Source organism: Ptychodera flava (assembly GCF_041260155.1).
Source record: "Ptychodera flava strain L36383 chromosome 23 unlocalized genomic scaffold, AS_Pfla_20210202 Scaffold_23__1_contigs__length_28996876_pilon, whole genome shotgun sequence".
Lineage (NCBI taxonomy): Eukaryota > Metazoa > Hemichordata > Enteropneusta > Ptychoderidae > Ptychodera > Ptychodera flava.
The window spans coordinates 22,543,882-22,564,235 of NW_027248277.1; the positions used below are offsets into that span (position 1 = coordinate 22,543,882).

At 39.5% G+C, this 20,354-nt stretch overlaps 3 protein-coding genes across 3 annotated transcripts; all 3 read left to right on the top strand.

The window, feature by feature from the left end:
• The first annotated feature begins 16,823 nt into the window (after positions 1–16,823).
• Positions 16,824–17,987, top strand: LOC139123857 (uncharacterized). Its single transcript, XM_070690009.1, has one exon. It carries the CDS (start codon positions 16,824–16,826, stop codon positions 17,985–17,987), a length of 1,164 nt encoding a protein of 387 aa, XP_070546110.1.
• A 103-nt stretch (positions 17,988–18,090) lies between these two features.
• LOC139123858 (uncharacterized) lies at positions 18,091–18,750 on the top strand. Its single transcript, XM_070690010.1, has one exon. It carries the CDS (start codon positions 18,091–18,093, stop codon positions 18,748–18,750), a length of 660 nt encoding a protein of 219 aa, XP_070546111.1.
• A 584-nt stretch (positions 18,751–19,334) lies between these two features.
• LOC139123860 (uncharacterized) lies at positions 19,335–20,139 on the top strand. Its single transcript, XM_070690011.1, has 2 exons — positions 19,335–20,015; positions 20,119–20,139. The coding sequence occupies exons 1-2, from the start codon at positions 19,335–19,337 to the stop codon at positions 20,137–20,139; spliced, it is 702 nt and encodes a 233-aa protein (XP_070546112.1).
• The last annotated feature ends 215 nt before the right edge of the window (positions 20,140–20,354 follow it).

Here is a 20,354-nt window from a genome sequence, read left to right on the forward strand (position 1 = left end):
CGGCATTAAAAATTACAAACCACCTCAAAAGAGGGATAAAACTGCAGCAAGTGAAAATGAATACAGTAAAATATTGGCTGACCAGCGATAGATACACCACCTGTTAAAAGGCAGAGGACAAAAAACTGTAACAAGTTAAAACAAAAACAGTGACGGACGTTCATATGGCCGACCGATCGACAGACAGACAGACAGACTTACTGACAGCTCGACACTAGGCAGTTTGTACCGGCCCTATAAATGTGCGTAATAGATGTTACATGTAGTCATCTCTAGCATTTTAGCCGTGACATTTCTTGCTATGGACATTGATGTCGAGACAATTATAACCATTGTTAACGGAAAAGCACCGACAAAATATACAACCGTCGTAACGAAAAGAGTCCTAAATACTCTTGTCAAGTCTTTTACAAGTGATAGTGGCCTAGGTAGAGCAGACGATGTACTTCTTCAAGCATATATCTTGCAATTAATATGTATAATATACGCAAAACAGTAATATTAATAAGAAAAAAGATCGATATTGCAAATATTGTAATCCAGTAAAGAGACAAAGGTGAATGAAATTGAAAGCAACCATGGTACCATCCAATAAGGGAGAGTGTGCCCAGCAACCATTTTGGGAGATGCCGATAACAAATTTGGACGTCTTCAAATATATATGTGCTTTAAATGGATGGCACTCTGCAATGTATCATTCAATTGCGATCAAGTGTGAGTGCCACTTTAAGTATTCAAATATGTAATTAGCTGAAAAAAAATACCTAACTTCTTTGAGGGCTGTCATTGTATCACTACTTTATATAGCAAATGTAATTGCCCTTTTGTCAAATCCTTCAAATATATATGTCAAACTGTGACTGCTGATTAGATATGCAAATTATAAATTATAATGCGAAATGACTTTTAATATTGTTATAATCTGACTTTCCGCACTCTCTACATTAATCCTTAAAGTAAAACATTGTAACACAATATCGTCTAGAGCTGCGACAGCTTTAACACTTAAATTTGCAGAGAATGTTTCTTTTGACACAAATATATAAGAAATGATGGCCATATAATTCCAGGGTGTACTTCACGTGAAAATGGAAGTAGGTTTGGATGAGAATTTATTTCGGTAAACTGAAAATCATTATGAGCCAGTAGTCGAAACATTGGAAGGCCTATCAGTTGCTTTTGACAGGTCTATCGTTGACACCTGTAATCGGACCCCACTTCTGTGGGCTGCACCATTAATTTCCCTAAAAGAAGTTTGTTTGCTTAGACAAAAGCCAATTGAACGAACAGTACAGTTTTGATCACCTATAATATTATCGTTTTAATATCAGCGGGTATGAAATTGTTTCATTTGCAACACCAGATTAGCCATGCATATGCTGAATGACAGCATCATTGTTCTAACTGCTTACGATGATCTACTTAAGTCAATTTAGTAAGTTTTAATATGCTGAGTATTTCATTAATTATGTATCATGGTAGCTTCTATTGTGTACAGTACAGGAAGTCAACAGTGGCCAAACAGCCAAACGCCAAACTGCGGAATAATATTAACAAGTAACAAGTGATAGGTGTAATGTTATGAAGGTCATTCTCCTCTTCCAATGACCTTAGTTTACTCAGTCTAGAACATTCTGAAGGTTATGTGGTTAGGGTCATTCTCCTTCATGAGCTTGAATTCAATCAATCCTGTTCAGAACATTACAAAATGTTATGTTTACTATAAATTAAGGTATTTAGAAGATTAATTAGCATATCAATAGAAATCATAGAATTCTTCCTTGTTGTCTGGTTTAAACTCTTTTTAGTACAAATACAGGACGTCATATTTACACAAGTGAAGATATTTTACTGGCAGTAATTAGCATATAAACAGATATTCTAGATTTCTCCCATGTTGTGTGGATTAAGCTATATTTAGCACAAATACGGGATGGAGAGATTTTGCAGCCAAACGTTCGAGATCACTTCAGTATTTATTTCGGACTTTTAGGACGTTTCATCACCTAAACACTGACTGTTAACTCTCGACGACTCGGATCTATATCAAGCCTGCAAGCTAAATGACTTCCTTACCCATCAGTGTGCCTGGCTACATTAACCTCTCCGGAATCTAATTTAAGAGGTTTTTGCAGTCCCAGCTTAAGTAAGTAATTTTAATGAGCATTGTAGTTTTTATTTAATTCACACCATTAATTGTGTTATAAGTTTTTAGCTTTCATGTGTGAACACGTGAGCTAATGTGATAGCAATGTCTATGTGTCCGTGACACAGAGAGAGAGAGAGAGAGAGAGAGAGAGAGAGAGAGAGAGAGAGAGAGAGAGAGAGAGAGAGAGAGAGAGAGAGAGAGAGAGTGTGTGTGTGTCTGTCCGTCTCTCTGTCTGTATCTCTGTTTACATGATTACTCAAAAGCGCGTGAGCTGACTCAAATAAGATTTACAGAAAGCTACCGTGTGCTAATTGCAAGAACTGATAAGATTTTTGTTAGTGTGGCTTGCATATTAACGGAGTTATGAAATGCCATTTCGTTCATGTAATAGTTTCCTATGGAGACAGTTATAACAGTATTGACATATATCAAGAAATACTGCCCAAATTTCATCAGAATTTTCACAGATGACAATCTCAGAAAATTATGATGATATTATGACTATTTTGTCAATTATCTGATCATTTGCATATTTAATGAACTTTTTTATTAGTGATATCACTCCTCTCTCCCACGCCAAATTTGATGATACCTGCAACAAATATTGATCTGATATATCCAATTGTACTGAGAAGCATTTGGCAGTGACAAGTTAATAAATAGCTCAATTGCAAATTATTAAAGTTTTCTAATTAGACATATAACTCCGAAATGACTGCACCAAATCGGATGAAATCTGCTAGATAGCGATATCAGACGCTGTTGAAAAACATTTAGCAATGTGAAATTAATTGAGGGTTCATTTACCTATTTAATAACCTTTGTAATTAGTTATATAACTCTGAAATAAAAGCACAAAATTTGGTGAAACCTGCTAAAGATATTATCTGATAATATATATTCAATTGCCACATGAAGCACTGAGCAGAGTATAGTTCATAAATAGCTCATTTGCATATTGAATGAAGGTTTGTAGTTAGTCATATAACTCCAAAATGACAGCGACAAAATCGATGAAATCTGCTGCAGGTACTGATCAGACAGTTATCTGACTGTGTTATGCTTTTTGTAGAATGTAATACGTTTTCAATGTGCGAATTTCTTCATTAATTTTGTATCATGGTAGCTGCGCTATTGTGGAGATGTGCCTCAATACATTCAACTATCTGGAGACTAATTTAGGAGCTCTTTGCAGTCCAAAATATATAGGGTTATTCACAAAATACGGCCCTGTATGGACGAGGGCTCAGTGAGTGACGTATTGGACGAGCCGAAGGCGAGTCCAATACGTCACTCACTGAGCCCGAGACATACAGGGCCGCATTTTATGTATATCCCTATTAATATACACTCTCCCCCATTAATCGTCCGCATAAACTAATTCTCTGGTAAATTTTGAGGGATGCGGCACGCGCGATATGAGTTGAACGCGCGCGATTGTTGAAATAAAATTGCTACGTCAAAGGACAAACAGGCGCGTCGCGCGTCTCCCGTATTCGGGACTCCGCGTACTATACAAAATACGGAAAGTTATTGGACGGTCAAACTCCCATAGGTTACGGTAGTAGGTGTATGATAAGTAATTTTACTCGGCATTGTTATTTTATTTAATTCATAACATTAATTAAGTTACAAGATTTAATATTTTTTTTAATAAATTGCTGACTTCATCACTTTTTACTGTCGTAATATACGGTTGCCATCAACTTTAAGCAACCAACTTTTCCATTGGTACAGAGAGAAACAAGCAATATCCATTTTAACGATCCCCTCGCTAATTTTAAGACGTGACCTGAAAAAATGTTATAGCTTTCACTACCACACAGAACCAAATCAATCACCTTTTAAACAAATACATCAAAATAATTCTAGCTAAAAATATTCTTTTTTTTCATGCCTAGTTCAAGTTTGCATTCATTTGCCATATACATGTAAACTCTGCGTATCATTTGACTGTTATATCGATGACATCCTAACGCACAACTCTTAATTTAGGAGCTCGAAATCGGGCTTCAATGTGGCCGTCAGCCATTGGCACGATCAACAGAGGCCACAATTGTACGCAAATCAAGCAAACGAGATTTGCACCCATGACATTAAAAAGCAAAGCATTCAAGGAGCATAACTGTTGAGGCTAACAATCCTCAGCCAATCTGGCGCACTTTACGTTTCAAATATGCAGACATATTCTGACCATGTGTTTTGACGATTAAGTTCACCAAGGGCATCCTTTTACCCTTTTCTTCCAAAGAATGTAGAAATGACTGCATTTGAAGTTTTAATGGTAATCGAAAAACCTATTGACGCAAAAGTGATTTGCTTTTAACAACTCCGAAGCTGTTTGAGTTGCTAGGTGTATTTCTCACAAATGTTCATTCCCTCAATTATGCTATTTTGCCAGTTATCGTAACTTTGAAAAAAATGACAGTTTTCTTGATAAACGAGACTTTTTTCCGGGAAAAATGGTAATTGATTAAAGGAAACCTAAGTCCAGCGACATTGACCGTTTATCCCTTCCAAAATAACCCAGAATAAAATGCAGCTCAAATTTGCAACATAATTGCACGCGCCGACGACTACGGAGCGACGAAAAGAGACATTGAAGTAGACGACATTTATGGAAATGAGCTCGGAATCCCATGGGCGCGAAAGGGCTCATTGGAGGAGCGTGCGTGACGTCATCGGCGATACACGAACGTGTGTGACAGCCTACCAAGCATTGGAGTCTATGACTGCAGGAGTGCAGTTCTACACGTTACGAATCTTTAATGCTCAATAGCATAAAAATAGATAATTGTTGTTCAGTTGAGTGCAAAAATCACTCAGGGAAGAACAAACGAAGTCAGCTTTTACCGTCTTCCCACAGAACAGCTTTTTCGAAGACAGTGGCTAAAGAAAGTCGGGCGAGTTTAAAAATCTGTAAAAGATACAACGTTATGTTCTAATTCTTTCAGGATGATTGTTTTATAAGGGATTTCGGGATTCTGATACCGATACAAGACGATACTACACAATGCGGTTCGTATCTTGACATGCTGAGTCAGCCTACTATCGCCGGTTTTAACCAGATAAATATTAATATTGGCGATTTCGGGACTCTAAAATCCGAAGACGAAACTACACAAAGCGTCTCTTATCTTGACATCCCGGGTCTGCCAAATCTCCGATATATAACCAATAAATATAGGCAATTTCGGGACTATACCTTGTAATATTGATATTACAAGATATTGGAATGACTTTTTGCCTACTGTGTATCGGCACGCCGGGTGTGAGAAACCGCCGATATTATATTTTCCCGATAAATATCAATTGCGCTGGAACTCTTAGGCTAATATCGATACCAGACGATCCTAGATTTACTTGCACTGGATGGTGTTGGCATGCTGGGTCTACGAAATCACGGATATTTATCCGATAAATATCGGCGACTTAGGACTTTAACTCTGATACTAGACGATGCTTTGTCAAATCGTGGGTAAATATCCGATGTATATCAGAGATTTCACCACCTAACAGATCTGACCACCCGAATGCTGTCCGACTCTTATTTCAAAAATAGCATCCATGGCCGGTAGTCAAGAATACTGTATGTTTTACATTATTAGATTTATTAATGCACGAAATACATTTTTTACATGTAAAGCATTTTTTTCATTAAATGTCCACACGGGACTTCGTCGAGAGGGCCGATCGGATATCATCGGGACTCGGGAGGCCCTTGCACAAATTACATTCTTTACATGTAAACATTTTTACTTGGCGATCGGGACTTGAACAGAGGACATATCGGAAATCATCGGGAGTTTGGGCTGGTCTTGTATGAAACACAATCCTTACAACAAGCTTTAACCGATACTATTTTTTAAATAGCGGGCAAATATTCATTATATCGGCGATTTCATCACTTTGTAGATCTGAGTAAGTCCGACTTCCTAAGTTCGACACAGCTTCGAAAAACAGACGATACTATAATAGATTTGTCAAATCGCGAATAAATATTTTCTGATACATATCAGAGATTTCGCAACCTTAAAGATCTGGCCAAGCTCGACTTACACGGTAACACATACAATCAGTCAATCATTCCGTATCATTCACGAACCAAAATTTAATTTTAAGCGACTGATACAGAAAACTCTGTTTTAGAAACGTAGCGTTGAAGGATCGCAGGGTCACTCAGTCTCTCCAATCCAGTTCGGGGTCTGTACAAGCACAGTGACTCCCTCTGCTGGAATCATACACAAACGCAAGCAACCAAGATATGAATGATGTTTGAGATGCTTTCTAATTATTACATATCTTGGACAGGTTCAAATTAGTATGGTTTAATTTCAGTTGGGGAAAAGTAATACTCGATGTCAGAAATATCACTGTCCGAACTCTCCATAGTCGTCTTACGAACGCGCTGAACTGTTCACAGTACTCCTCCAGCTGCAAGCTACATTCGTCTGTATCGCCGATGACGTCACGCACGCTTCTCTCATGAGCCCTTTCGCGCCCATGGTATTCCGGGCTCATTTCCATAAATGTCGTCTACTTGAACTTCTCTTTTCGTCGCGCCGTAGTCGTCAACGCGTGCAATTATGTTGCAAATTTGAGCTGCATTTTACTCAAGGGTGATTTTGGAAGGGATAAACTGTCAATGTCGCTGGACTTAGGTTTCCCTTTAAGGACCACTAAATTAGCTCACCAAAGAACATTACATTTAAATTGGCAACTCCAAAGATCCGAGTAATTTCTGGATTTTTTCTGAGTATTTTGTTCATAGATGGTTCGTGTATGTCATATTCAGAGGGACCATAAGACCCATCTGAGGCATTTCGCGATATACTACCATTGTTTTCAAAATATCAGCCGATGAACAACACAAACTAGTACGTTACTGTACAGATATCCGGGCTCAAAATAAATATCCGTTCGCTAACATTGAGAGGGTGAGTATCAGGTTTAACCTTAGACAACCTTCGCCAGTTCTGAAGAATATGCACAGTTTCTGTGTCAAGGGTTTTCAGGTTTTATCTTTACAAGTCATTTAGAGGTCCAAGTGGAAAATAAAAGCTGTTTGACATTTCTGTTTTTTATTTTCAATTTATTTATTAAAGACTACAATAAAAACCGTATCGCCACGGATTTTTTAATAATTGCTACGTTTAAAAAAAACTTTATCTCTATATCTATTGCTATACGTGGGGGGGGGGGAGATCATTTGTCCCAAACACTCTAAAGAGAACTGACCTTTTTAGTTTGTACATTGATAACATCAGTGACAAGTAATCCATTCACTCGACCGATGGACTCAGTAGATGTCTCAAATTCCCCTATAAAATGCCTGAGGAGGAACATATAAATCAATAGATTTCTATTACAGGGATTTTAAAAGGCTTTAGAAGAAATAACTAGCCCATACATTATTGACAATTAATGGAAAGGCGCGCTGAAGTATTCCGATAAATGTTTGTAGGAACTCTTAGATTTAGTAATTTAAATTTCAATGAATTTGAAGATATAGCTACGAGCTGTAGTTCCATAATCAACAAAACCAAATATAATCATCTTTGAAGACACTTTCATTAAAAAAAATATCAAGCTCAGTATTTTTCGTTTTTCGTGTATAGTATAAGATTGTATTCTTTTGGCCGTACACATGTTAACTCCGCGTAGCATTTGACTGTTGTATTGGTGGCGTCCGTATGCACAACAACTGATTTAGGGGCTTCTGATCGGGCTTCAATGTTGCCATGAGTCGTTGGCAAGACCAGAAGAGGACCAGTAATGTTTTTCATAGCTGATTCGTGTATGTCATATTCAAAAGAACCATAGGATCTATCTGAGGCATATACTACCATTGTTTTCAAATATCAACCGATGAACAACACAAAGTTAGTACATTAGTTTACAGGTATCTGGGCTCAAAATGAATATATGTTCGCCAACATTGACAGCGTGAGTATCAGGTTTAACCTTAGACAACCTTCACCAGTTTTGAAGAATATGCACAGTTTCTATGTCATAGGTTTCAGTTTTCATCTTAGAAGTCATGGATTGACCAATCTCCTTTGTGTACTTCCATTGTCAAGGCATGATGGACGAACATATACTTTATCAATGTAAATAATGTAGCCAGAGTCCAAATAAAACAGGTCCGCTTTATGATTTATTTAATTTCAGAATATTTGGAAGTTAATATGACGAAGGCCGTGTGACTTGGCATAGTCACGTAAAGCTATGAGTAAATGCTGCATTATATATACTACATGCATAGCGTGCACATTGGTTCAGCCACATACCTGCACCATAGATACACTGACATGTGTAGTGTAGATTGTGTCTGGGTATTTTGATTAAAGTGATAGTTTTACAGAAATTATGGGAAAATTGCAAATACTCAACTATTTATTGTTTGTTTGCTTGTTATTCAAAGACATTTCTTATTTAGTAGCGATTCAGAAATTTGAAACACTAAACGGTTTTGCACCGGATCATTAACAGCAATTTCGTTTCCTTGTTTAGATGTATCATTTAAATACTCAAAGTTCTATAATTAAATGCTGATGTACGTTCCAACTTTTAAGGCAGAAACTGGACAAGTGCCGTTCACGTTTGTATACCGCACTTCAAACATGTGGAATAATACTCCTTCATCTATCAGGAATACGAAAGTGTGTCACACTTCACAGCGTAGTTAGATTTCTACATGCTTAGCTTAAGAATAAACATCCTTCACTCGATTAGGTTTCATCACTTAATGTCAACTTTCGTTATGATTGGAGTCAAATTTTATATTTTCGTTTCTATATCTATGCGCTGTGAGGGTTCTGATGTAAAGTACAATATATTACACACTTGAAACCAAGAAACCCACAAAGTGAAAGTGAAACAATATTTTGATTTTGACAACGCATCTTGCAATTGCAGCAAACACAAGAATCGTGCTTTTAGCGTTTGGCCCCTGGTTGTGCACACAAGATAAAGGACACCATCGTATACTGTTCAGTCGCGTGCACCCAAGAAGAGCTCTTCGACCAGCGAATGAATGAATTAGAATCAGGAACGGAGATGGTATGCTTACTATTCAACTTAATATTGGTGATTGATAATATTGACGAGGCTAATCTAGAGAGCCCAGGACTTTCATACAACCAAATGTGATGGCTTAAAAATTATAAAAAAGAGATAGATATGATATGCCGGTGAAAAAAATCCGAGGGACAAAACACCAACAGTTACCCTTACAAGTATTATTTGTATGCTGCCCCACCTGTTTCTATGCTATTATGTTGCCTGTAATGTATGAGAAAAATATGCTTGAAAATCCAGAGATATTAACATTAGTGATTGATGTCAATCTCAAGAAAAATGACTCGAAGATATATATGTTCATGAGATCAGTTTTATACTTCACTGAAGAAGAACATCTCCGAAATGAGATAAATAGTACTTAAGGGGCATAAGTATTGCTTCATCCTTTCAACAATCTTACCTGCAGGTACGGAACAAACTTGCCAAGTTCGTCGCTGACAATTTTAGAGCGCCTCAAGATCTTCTGATCCTCAAACTGTAGCGGATAATATAGAAGTGGACGACCCGTGACTGCATACTAGTTATTTTAGGCGTCACGACGCCGAGATGTTTTGCTTATAAGTGCTGATGCCAGAACTCGTATTAATTATGAAGTAGATTTTCTGAGCGTGTCAGTCATGCAAATGCGTTGTTCTGATTGGACGATAGCTAATACTGGGGGTGGTATAATGTTTTACTAAAGCTAAATGGGAGTCACAACTGGCATAGAAACTAAATATGGTGACAGAGAGCATTTGAACGGCAGAAGAAATCGGCAGAAATAAAATGAGATGAATGGAGATAATAGCTAGAATATCGTAAACATGTAATATATTTTTTGAAATTCTCAAGATTATCCTTGTCACTTTTGCAGAGAATATTTCTCTTGAAACACTTACACAAAAAATGGTGACAATCCACTTACATCCTGTACTTCATGTGTATTCGTACGTAGGTTCGATCTAGAATTTATTTCGGTAAACTAAAAATCAGTGTGGGAAAGTAGTGGAAACATGAGAAACACCAGTCTATCAGGTGCTTTTGACTGGTCTACGCTCGAGGTAAAAGAATTACCGTTGTATTGTGGTCTCCTGTTTCATATATTGTACCGTAAAGGGGTTTTCTGGCAGGGGGGGGAGGGGAACAAGACAGCTGGCTGGAGAAGAACCTGATCAACCTGAGATACGTTACAAGATTTACATAATGGCATAGTAAACAAACTCCAACATCATAATTAATATGTATCAAGCTTTGCAATAAATACCGTTGACACGTTGCGTAAATTGTTGCTACGCATGTTACATGCATGTTTTACTTTTAACAGTTTTGTGTATTTCCCTAACTTATTCGAAGAAATTAATTGAACAAGGGCATCATTGATTTTGCCTTCAGTAATGTCAAGTCAGAGAATCGTAACATAAACATGATTGCCTCTAACACCCTGCTGCACTTCTAGGGTGTACGAACATAGTATATTAACCACATCTCGGCGGTGAACACTATCATTTCCAAGTACATACATTGAAGACAAAAATGTTACACAACAACAAACAGGGAAAACCAAAACATTCGATGTGCATATGTCAACTTCATCGACGAAAACAACCGACACAAGATATGACCATCTCTGATCAAACCCATTATATGTGCACTAAATCATATTTCCTTGTAATGATAGCGGTTTTCACCGAAAGCGACTGATTGGATGGGTGTGACAGTTTTTATCAAGTATGAGTTTGAGCGCGTTAATGAAACCAGGCGTTGCATTTATCCAATTCTGAACATTGGATTCATCAGACCTATTGCCGAGTGTCAGTGGTTTAACTCACGACTCTCTACTGAAGCTATATTACTACGTGTTTCATGTGCTGATTAATTCGTTACTTATCCATGGTAGCTGCTATTCTTGTCGTATAAGTACGACATCTGTACTAGAATCCCATATTTGTCCTCCTTCTTAATTCTTCTTAAGGAAATAGCTTGCTAAAGACAAAAACCACTTGATTGAATTGTACTATTTATCACCCATAACCGTCGTTGCTTTAATGTCATCAGGTGTTGAATTAGTGAAATTTTGAATATCAGAGTCATCATGACTTCTGCTGAGAGACAGTATTATTGTTCCAACTATTCACCATATTCTACTTATGTCAATATAATACTTTCAATGTGCTGATCAGATTATTAATTATGTATGGTAGCTGCTATACTGGAGAACCTGTTCTAGAAGCAAAATCAACAGTGGCTCATTGATTCGTTGATGTTTCATGTTTCATGACTAGGCATAGACTCTAGACAAATTGTTTTGGAAACAGTAATGAAAAGATCGGTAGACGTTTTGTGTAATAATATCGTGTGATGCGCCTTGCAATGGATTCATATAAGGTGCACAAAAAATAACTTGTCTTTAATCTAATAGAAAAGCTTCATAAACATAATCATACCTATGGGGCAAACGGATGTGTTGGCAAGTGAGTCACTCAGATCAATTAGGTAAAATACATTAAATATAGAAGCAAAGAATACTTTGATGAGAATAAATTCAAAGATTCGAAATAAGAACACACACCTTCCCGCAATGCAAATAATTTTTGCAAATACTAATTTCTTGTGTTTCATCCTTTTGAAACACCTGCTCAGCAACAATGTCAATAGAATGCATCACCGAATCGCACTGACTCATTGACGCATATCGACCCTCAAACGTGGATTAGCCGTCTGTGTTGAATTGACCCTTCACGACCCTTATTAGATTTTCAGAAGATCGCCCTCTATCTTTCTTAAGACCCTATGGCAAAAAGGTCAAGAAACTTTTTTTTTAAAACAATTTAAAGGTTACAGATTAAATTATACATACGCTGATACGTTTTTCTTGCACATTCTTAAAAGCAAGTAGACATGCCAAGTGGATCTGACAAACACTCCAGCCAAAATTAGGACTGCAGGCGCAAGATGAAGATTTCCTTTCATGACTTTCCAATTATTAAGAGGACCATTTTGAATGCAGTGCTTAGATATTTTTAGTAGAATTTAGTTCTTTTATTCCGTTTACTTTGAACTTGATTTACCTCGACTCTCCGATGTAGACAATGAATGACCTTGTATTTTAATCTCTTTATTTACCCAGTTTTCACCGCTTCTTGAATAAACCTATCCTAAACTAAAGCAACTGAGGGTGGTTATTTCTTGGAGTGGTTGGCACTTAGCGGATACAAAAGTAACTGGACTCCGCCACAGTGAAAAATCGTTGGAAGTGAAAAATCGTCGCAAGTGAAAAATCGTCGCAAGTGAAACATCATTGGAAGTGAAAACCAGCGAACCATCGGACAAGACACTGGCTCGAGTGCACAGCGGACACTGGCATATAGGCTATGCAAGGTAGGCCAACTGTATACACATATACAGCCAACTACAACTGACTCAAAGAAACTATAATGGATGAAAATAAAGTCGAAGGAGCTGAACAACCAGCCCACACAGAATCTCAAAATGAAAATCAAGAAGATATTACTAAGGCAGAAAATACCACAGAACAAACAAAGGAAGGGGCGGTTCCCAGTGGGACGGCCACTGCTGAAGGTGGATCTGCTGCCCGAACTGAAGGGCGCCCTCTACAGGACAGTAGAAAAAACGAAAGCACACTGCTCTATGCTACCTTGAACACTGAAAAGGCCCTGTCAAGCATTTGGAACCAAACAAGGGGAGTTCTCATCGACCTTAGGGCAATGCAGGACCCAACAGAAAGCAAAATTGATACAGCAGAGACACTTTCCAAGGAATATGAACAAACTTGGAACAAACTTCAGAGACTTTAGGGACTGGTCAGTTTCTTCAGCCTGGGGGGGCCGGTGGATTCATGGGGGGGGGGTCACCCTGTTTTTGACTTTGGTGATAGGGGGGGGGTCACCATGTTTTTGAAATGCCCAATAGGGGGGTCAGTGTGTTTTGAATTTTGACACAGGCTCATCATTGCCTAAAATGCTAGTGTCAGCCACAAATTTCATCATTCAGTTGTATTTTTCGGCGCGCCCTTCGGGCGCGTAACTATAATAATCAGTCATATTTTTCAGCACGCCGAACTTTAACATATCAAGCATACATACATCAGAGATATCTGTATGTTCAATATTTTCAGCGTGCTCTTCAAGCGCATTACTTTAATATATCAGACATTTGTCAGCATGCCCTTCAGGTGCATGACTTTAATATACCAGGCATATATATCAGAGATATCAGGATGTTTCATATTTTTCGGCGCGCCCTTCGGGCTACATGCTTGAATAAATCAGAGATATCTTGATGTTTGCTAAGTGAAAGTGTACCATTATGAAATCTGCATTTCATATGAAAAGGATGACAAATTCTGTTCTCTCTATGAGAATTCAGTATGAGAAAGCAACTTGCACAAATATTTCACAATATATATATTTGATACAGTGACTTATTTTAGAGATAGAAAAATGACAAGATATCTTTCCTTCTCATTGATACAATTATTTTCCTTTGTTTCACAGGTTTTCTGTAGAAAGATGCTTTTTATGAACAAAATAACAGTTAAAAAAGGCAGTTTTTGTCATTATTAGCTGTGCTTTTATGGTTTCAATGTTACAAGAAAAGATCCTCTCAGACACTGTACACATCAGATTTGGCTAAAAAAGCTCTCTATGGCTCCTCAGGAAATCTAATTGGATGGTTGGCAAGTCTTAACACCAATCAAAGTTTTTGATTCACTGCTTTTTCCTCTTTGATATTAATGATTGACATCCATTTCTGTACAACAGTTCAGGACATCTGGTTAAGCATAGAAAGTGTGAAATACATCACAGCTCATTCAAAATACAGCTCATTCAAAATGTACTGTATTCAAACTTTAAGATTGACACTTTGAAAGTCCTTACAACTGACATGTCAACAATTTCATTAAAACATAGAATGACTATTTAAAATATAAATATACCGGTATGTAAAATGTAAAATATAATACATATATATATATATATATATATATATATATATATATAATATATATAATATATATATATATATATATATATATATATATATATATATATATATATATGATGACATGTCCACCTTTTATTTTACTATATATATATATATATATATATATATATATATATATATATATATATATATATATATATATATATATATATATATATATATATATATATCACGTTATGTCCACCTTTATTTTACCTATGTCGCGCCCCAGGGGGGGTCACCCTGTTTTCGAAATTTGGAATAGGGGGGGGGGGGTCAGCCACTTTTTGACGTCGGCAAAAAATAATCCACCGCCCCCCCCCCCCCAGGCCGAAGAAACTGACCAGTCCCTTATCAACAAGACAAGACTCCAGAAGGTAAGGAGCAAGCAGAATTAACGGAAATAAGCTTCAATAGGAACATTGAACAAGCAAATGAATACATTAACGATGCAAAGACAAGGAGAGCTGAAAACAGCGCCCCCAACTTCAAATCACCATCCGAACGAGGATCTACATTAGGCAGCTTGCGTAGTTCACACAGAACCAGATCATCAACATCATCCAGAACAAACGCATTAAAGGCACAAGGCAAGGCATGCTCTGCAGCAAGAGAGGCAGAGTATATGAAGACAATTGCTCACCATCAAGCAAAAATCAAAGTTATCGAAGCTGAAATGAAAGCAGAAAAGGCAAGGATAGATGCAGAAACCCTCCAGCAAGTAGCGGAAGAAAATTCCTTACCAGTACAGACACTTACTACACCAGACCAGTCATCGAACGACCATGTATCACGTTACATTGCAATGAAAAGAGAAATGGAGCAAGATCCATTACCAGCACTGAACTTTACGAGTTTGTACCCAAAGCACAAAAAAAGGCTTACAGTCATCCCTCTACTGATACAACCAGGACAGGGAACACCAACAGAATCAGGTGAGACAGTCACACCTACTTCAAATCAACAGACACCTTCAACAAGCCAGAACAACAACAACAACATGCAACCTCTGACGGAGATAGCCCAAATGATGGCCCGTCAACGTTTACCAATACAACAACCAATAACATTTGGAGGCGAACCCAACCATGTACATGTCATGGAAAACATCATTCGAGGCCACTGTAACAACGGCCTGCATACAGACATCTGAGAAACTGGACTTCCTGCATAAATACACGCAGGGAGATCCACAGAAAATCGTCGAAGACCATCTACAACGATATGTAGACGACCCAGACGAGTCATATAGAGAGGCTTGGATAGAACTAGAAGACAGATTCGGCAACCCTGCAGTCATCACCGCAGTAATCCTGGAAAGACTGAAGTCCTTCCCGAAAGTTAAACCAGACGAAAGCAAAAGGCTACTCGAACTATCAGACTTGTGCTCTAACACAGAGGCACACATGAGAAAACTTCCTGACCTTTCGTCCCTCAATACACCACAGGGACTCAAGCCCGTCATGGAGAAGTTACCAAGATTCGTCCTCAACAAGTGGAGAGATAACGTGGCATCATACAAACGACGCCACAAAACATTTCCTCCATTCAAGTTCTTGAAAGACTTCCTGAAAGACACAGCGAAAGCAGCATGCGATCCTGATATTCCAAGACCAGATGACACAACCCATAGAACAAGTAAGTCAAAATCCAGTCAACATACGAAGACTAGAGCGCGTGTACAAGCAAAGAAATCATCAAATGAAGAAAAACAATGTCTCTTTCATGAGGCTACAGGACATGACTTGAAAGATTGCAAAGCATTTGCAAAGCAACCAGTTGCTGACAGAATTGAACTATGTAAGAAGAAAGGCTTGTGCTTTAAATGCACTGAGAAACATCTTGCCAAGGACTGCACATCGACCATCGAATGTGCCATATGCAAGAGCAAGAAACACATCACCTGTCTCCACGCTACACCCGGTGACAGATCTAAGCAGAAAGCAACTGAAGCCAAACCAGAAGATAAAGAAAAGGAAACCCAAGAAGCTACAACAAAATGTACCAGACTCACGAAATGCCCAGCCGGACGTTCGTGTGGTAAGATAGTCCTCGCAAAGGTGTATACACAAGACCGACCAGCAGACTACATAGAAACTTACGTAGTCCTAGACGACCAGTCCAACGCCTGTATGGGTGACAGCCACCTCTTCGACGCACTGAAGATACACGGCCCAGACCTTGAATACGAACTGTCAACATGCAGCGGCAAAGGAGAACTCAGAAAGGGACGACGTAGCAACAGCGTCATCATAGAATCACGTGACGGAAAGAAAAATTCTCTCTTCCCGTCCTGCTAGAAAACGACAACATACCGAGCAACAAGAATGAAATACCGACACCAGACATTTGCAAGGCCTTCAAACATCTGAAGCCCATCATCGATTACATTCCAGAACCAAAAAAGAACGTCGGAATTCATCTCCTCATCGGCAGAAACTGCCCAGAACCACTGAAAGTCAGAGAAACAAGGAATGGACCTGTAAACTCCCCTTGGCTCAACGCACCGACCTAGGGTGGACAATTTCAGGCGAACTGTGCCTAGAGACAGCAAGAGGGGTAATCCGCACTTCAGTACACCGTACGACTGCAACCCTCAACAGCTACGATGAATCAGCGCTCGAATGTAATCATCACATCCAACATCAAAGACATAATAAGCCCAAAATCCGTCAACTTCAGCACCACCATCTTCAAGCGGACACCTTACGATGAACAAAAGGCACCCTCCATTGAAGACAAGCAATTCCTAGACATCATGCAACGAGAAGTCCATATAAATGAGGAAGGAAATCTAGAACTTCCTCTCCCCTTCATGCAAGACCCTAAGAAATTGCCGAACAACCGACAATCAGCTCTGAACCGATTCTACAATCTACAGAATCAGCTTCAGGGTAAACCACAAATGATGGAAGAATACTTTCAGTTTATGAAGAAAATAATGGAACGTGCACACCCAAGTTCCTTTCCAGAAAACGAAATAGATGCCGACAACGCATGGTACCTACCACACTTCGGTGTCTACCATCCCAAGAAACAGCAGATCAGAGTAGTATTCGACTCCAGTGCAAAGTACAATGGAGTCTCCTTGAATGACGCATTGCTTCAGGGACCTGACCAAATGAACAGCCTCCTCGGTATCCTGCTACGATTCCGACGCGAGCAGACAGCAGTAATGGGCGACGTAGAACAAATGTTTCACAGCTTCCACGTCAACAAAGAACACAGAGACTATCTGCGCTTCTTTTGGTTCAAAGACAACGACCCCACGAAACCAGTAATTCAGTACAGAATGAACGTACACCTGTTCGGCAATGTCTCCTCACCAGCCATTGCTACCTTCGGACTGAGAAAGATTGCTGAAGACGGCGTATCTACGTATGGAGAAGACGTGAAAGAGTTCATCGACAAGAACTTTTACGTTGACGACGGACTAACCTCAGCACCAGATGCAAAGAAAGCTATCAGTCTCGTCAATAGAACAAGAGACTTACTAGCGACCAGAAACGTTAACTTCCACAAGATCGTTTCTAATGACAAAGAAGTCATGACAGCACTTCCAAACGAAGTACGAGCCAAAGATCTACAGAGTTTGGATTTCAACCAAGACACCTTACCAACACAGAGATCATTAGGGGTCAAGTGGTCTCTAGAGGCGGACGCATTCACATTCGAAGTAGACTTGAAGGAGAAGCCATTCTCACGGCGGGAGTACTGGCGATCGTCAACTCAATATACGATCCACTCGGTATACTCGCACCAGTTTCCATAGAAGGAAAACTTATACTACGAGGCCTCATGACAGAAACTAAAGGACACAACTCATCAAACCTTGGATGGGATGAAACACTTTACCGGAGAAAACACTTGCCCAGATGGACGCGCTGGTGCAACAACCTCAACTAATCACAAAGATACATCTACAGCGATGCTACACTCCACCTACCTTCGGACCCATCAAGAAAACTGAGTGTCACATTTTCTCTGACGCCAGCAATGAAGCCATAGGTGCCGTAGCGTACTTGCGGTTGATCAACCATGAAGACAATGTCAACGTATCATTCATACTTGGCAAAGCAAAGGTAAACCCGACTCATGCAGTCTCCATACCTCGCCTAGAACTGTGTGCAGCCGTTCTAGCGACAGAAGTCGCACAGAAGATCACATCAGAAATCGGCCTGAACACCAACAACGTCATATATGACACGGACAGCGAAATCGTCCTTGGATATATAAACAACAGCTCGAAACGTTTCCACGTATATGCAGTGAACAGAGTAGAAAAGATACACAACATCTCATCACCACACCAGTGGCGACATGTGTCTACACACGAAAATCCAGCTGATATCGCATCACGCAGTATACCAGCCCCAAACCTCAAGTCAACTATTTGGCTATCAAGACCAGCATTCCTGTGGCAGCGAGACGAGCAAGACAACCATGAAGAAACAGAACACAAATACACAGTAAGTGACGAAGACCCCGAGGTCCGCAAACAATTGCCGTCCTCAACACATCAACGAAGGAAGTAGAACAAGACGACTTAGGTGCTCACCGATTTCAAGGATTCTCATCATGGAGATCCTTGAAGAGAAGTATTGCCAACCTAATAGGCAAAATCAGACAAAGAAAACCACCAAAAAAACAGAAAAAGAGGAAGAGAAGTCTCCAGAAGAACTAAAAATTGAGATGATGGCACAAGCAGAAACCATCATCCTACGCTCTGTACAAAAAGTGCATTCATAAAGAATATGAAATACTATCTGCAGCAAAGTCAGCAGGCACTGACAACAACAAACTACAGAAACGGAACCCCATCAGCCGGATGAACCCATTCATCGATGAAAAAGGACTCATCCGCGTTGGAGGAAGACTTCGTCAATCTGACATCAACCTGTGCGAGCCGACACCCCATCATCCTCCAACAGGACAACCGCATTTCACGTCTTATCATCGATCATGTACATCGACAAGTACAACATCAAGGCAGACAACTCACCCTGTCAAACGTCAGAGCTAATGGCTATTGGATTTGGGTGCACATGACATGGTAAGAAGTATACTACACAAATGTTCTATATGTAGAAGACTGAGAGCAAAACCACTCACTCAACTCATGGCCAACCTACCATCGGACAGAACTGAGAAAACCCCACCATTCACCAACGTCGGAATGGACGTATTCGGCCCCTGGGCTATAGCTTCCCGCAAAACCAGAGCCGGTACGTCTGAAGCAAAGAGATGGGCAGTTATCTTTGTCTGTCTCTACACTACAGCAGTACACATAGAAGTAATAGACTCCATGGACACTTCATCCTTCATCAACGCCCTACGTCGCTTCATAGCTATACGCGGCAACATCAAGAAACTCAGATGTGACCAGGGCACCAACTTCATTGGTGCAAAGAACGAACTTCAGGCAGCAGCCAAAGAGCTGGATCAAGACCGCATCAAGAAATTCCTTACAACAAGAGACTGTGAGTGGATTTTCAACCCACCTCACGCATCCCACTTCGGCGGTATATGGGAACGACAAATTGGTACCATCAGATGCGTTCTTGACTCCATGCACTATCAACTAGGCAAGCAACAATACACACATGACTTGCTGACAACTCTCATGGCAGAAGCCAGCGCCATCGTCAACTCCAGACCTATAACAACTGTATCATCAGATGCAAACGATTCTCAAGCTCTCACCCCAAACATGCTACTCACCATGAAGACTCAATCACCGACCCCACCGCCAGGCTCATTTGTCCAACAAGACATCTACAGTAGAAAACATTTGCGACGCGTACAGTATCTAGCTGATCAATTCTGGATACGATGGAGAAAAGAATATCTACAAAGCCGTCAGCCACGACCAAAATGGAACAAATCTACAATCAACGTCAAAGAAGGAGACGTGGTTCTTTTAGAGAGAAAGAATACGCAAGAAACAGCTGGCCCTCGCTCGCATAGTGAAGGTCTACCCCAGCGATGACAACAAAGTACGCAAAGTAGACGTCATGATCTACAAAGATGGCGAACATCGAACCTACCTCAGACCTATTAGTGAATTAGTTTTGATTGAAAGTACAAATTGAACTCTGTGATTGAATTCAATGAACACTATATACGGACTCTCTTAGTA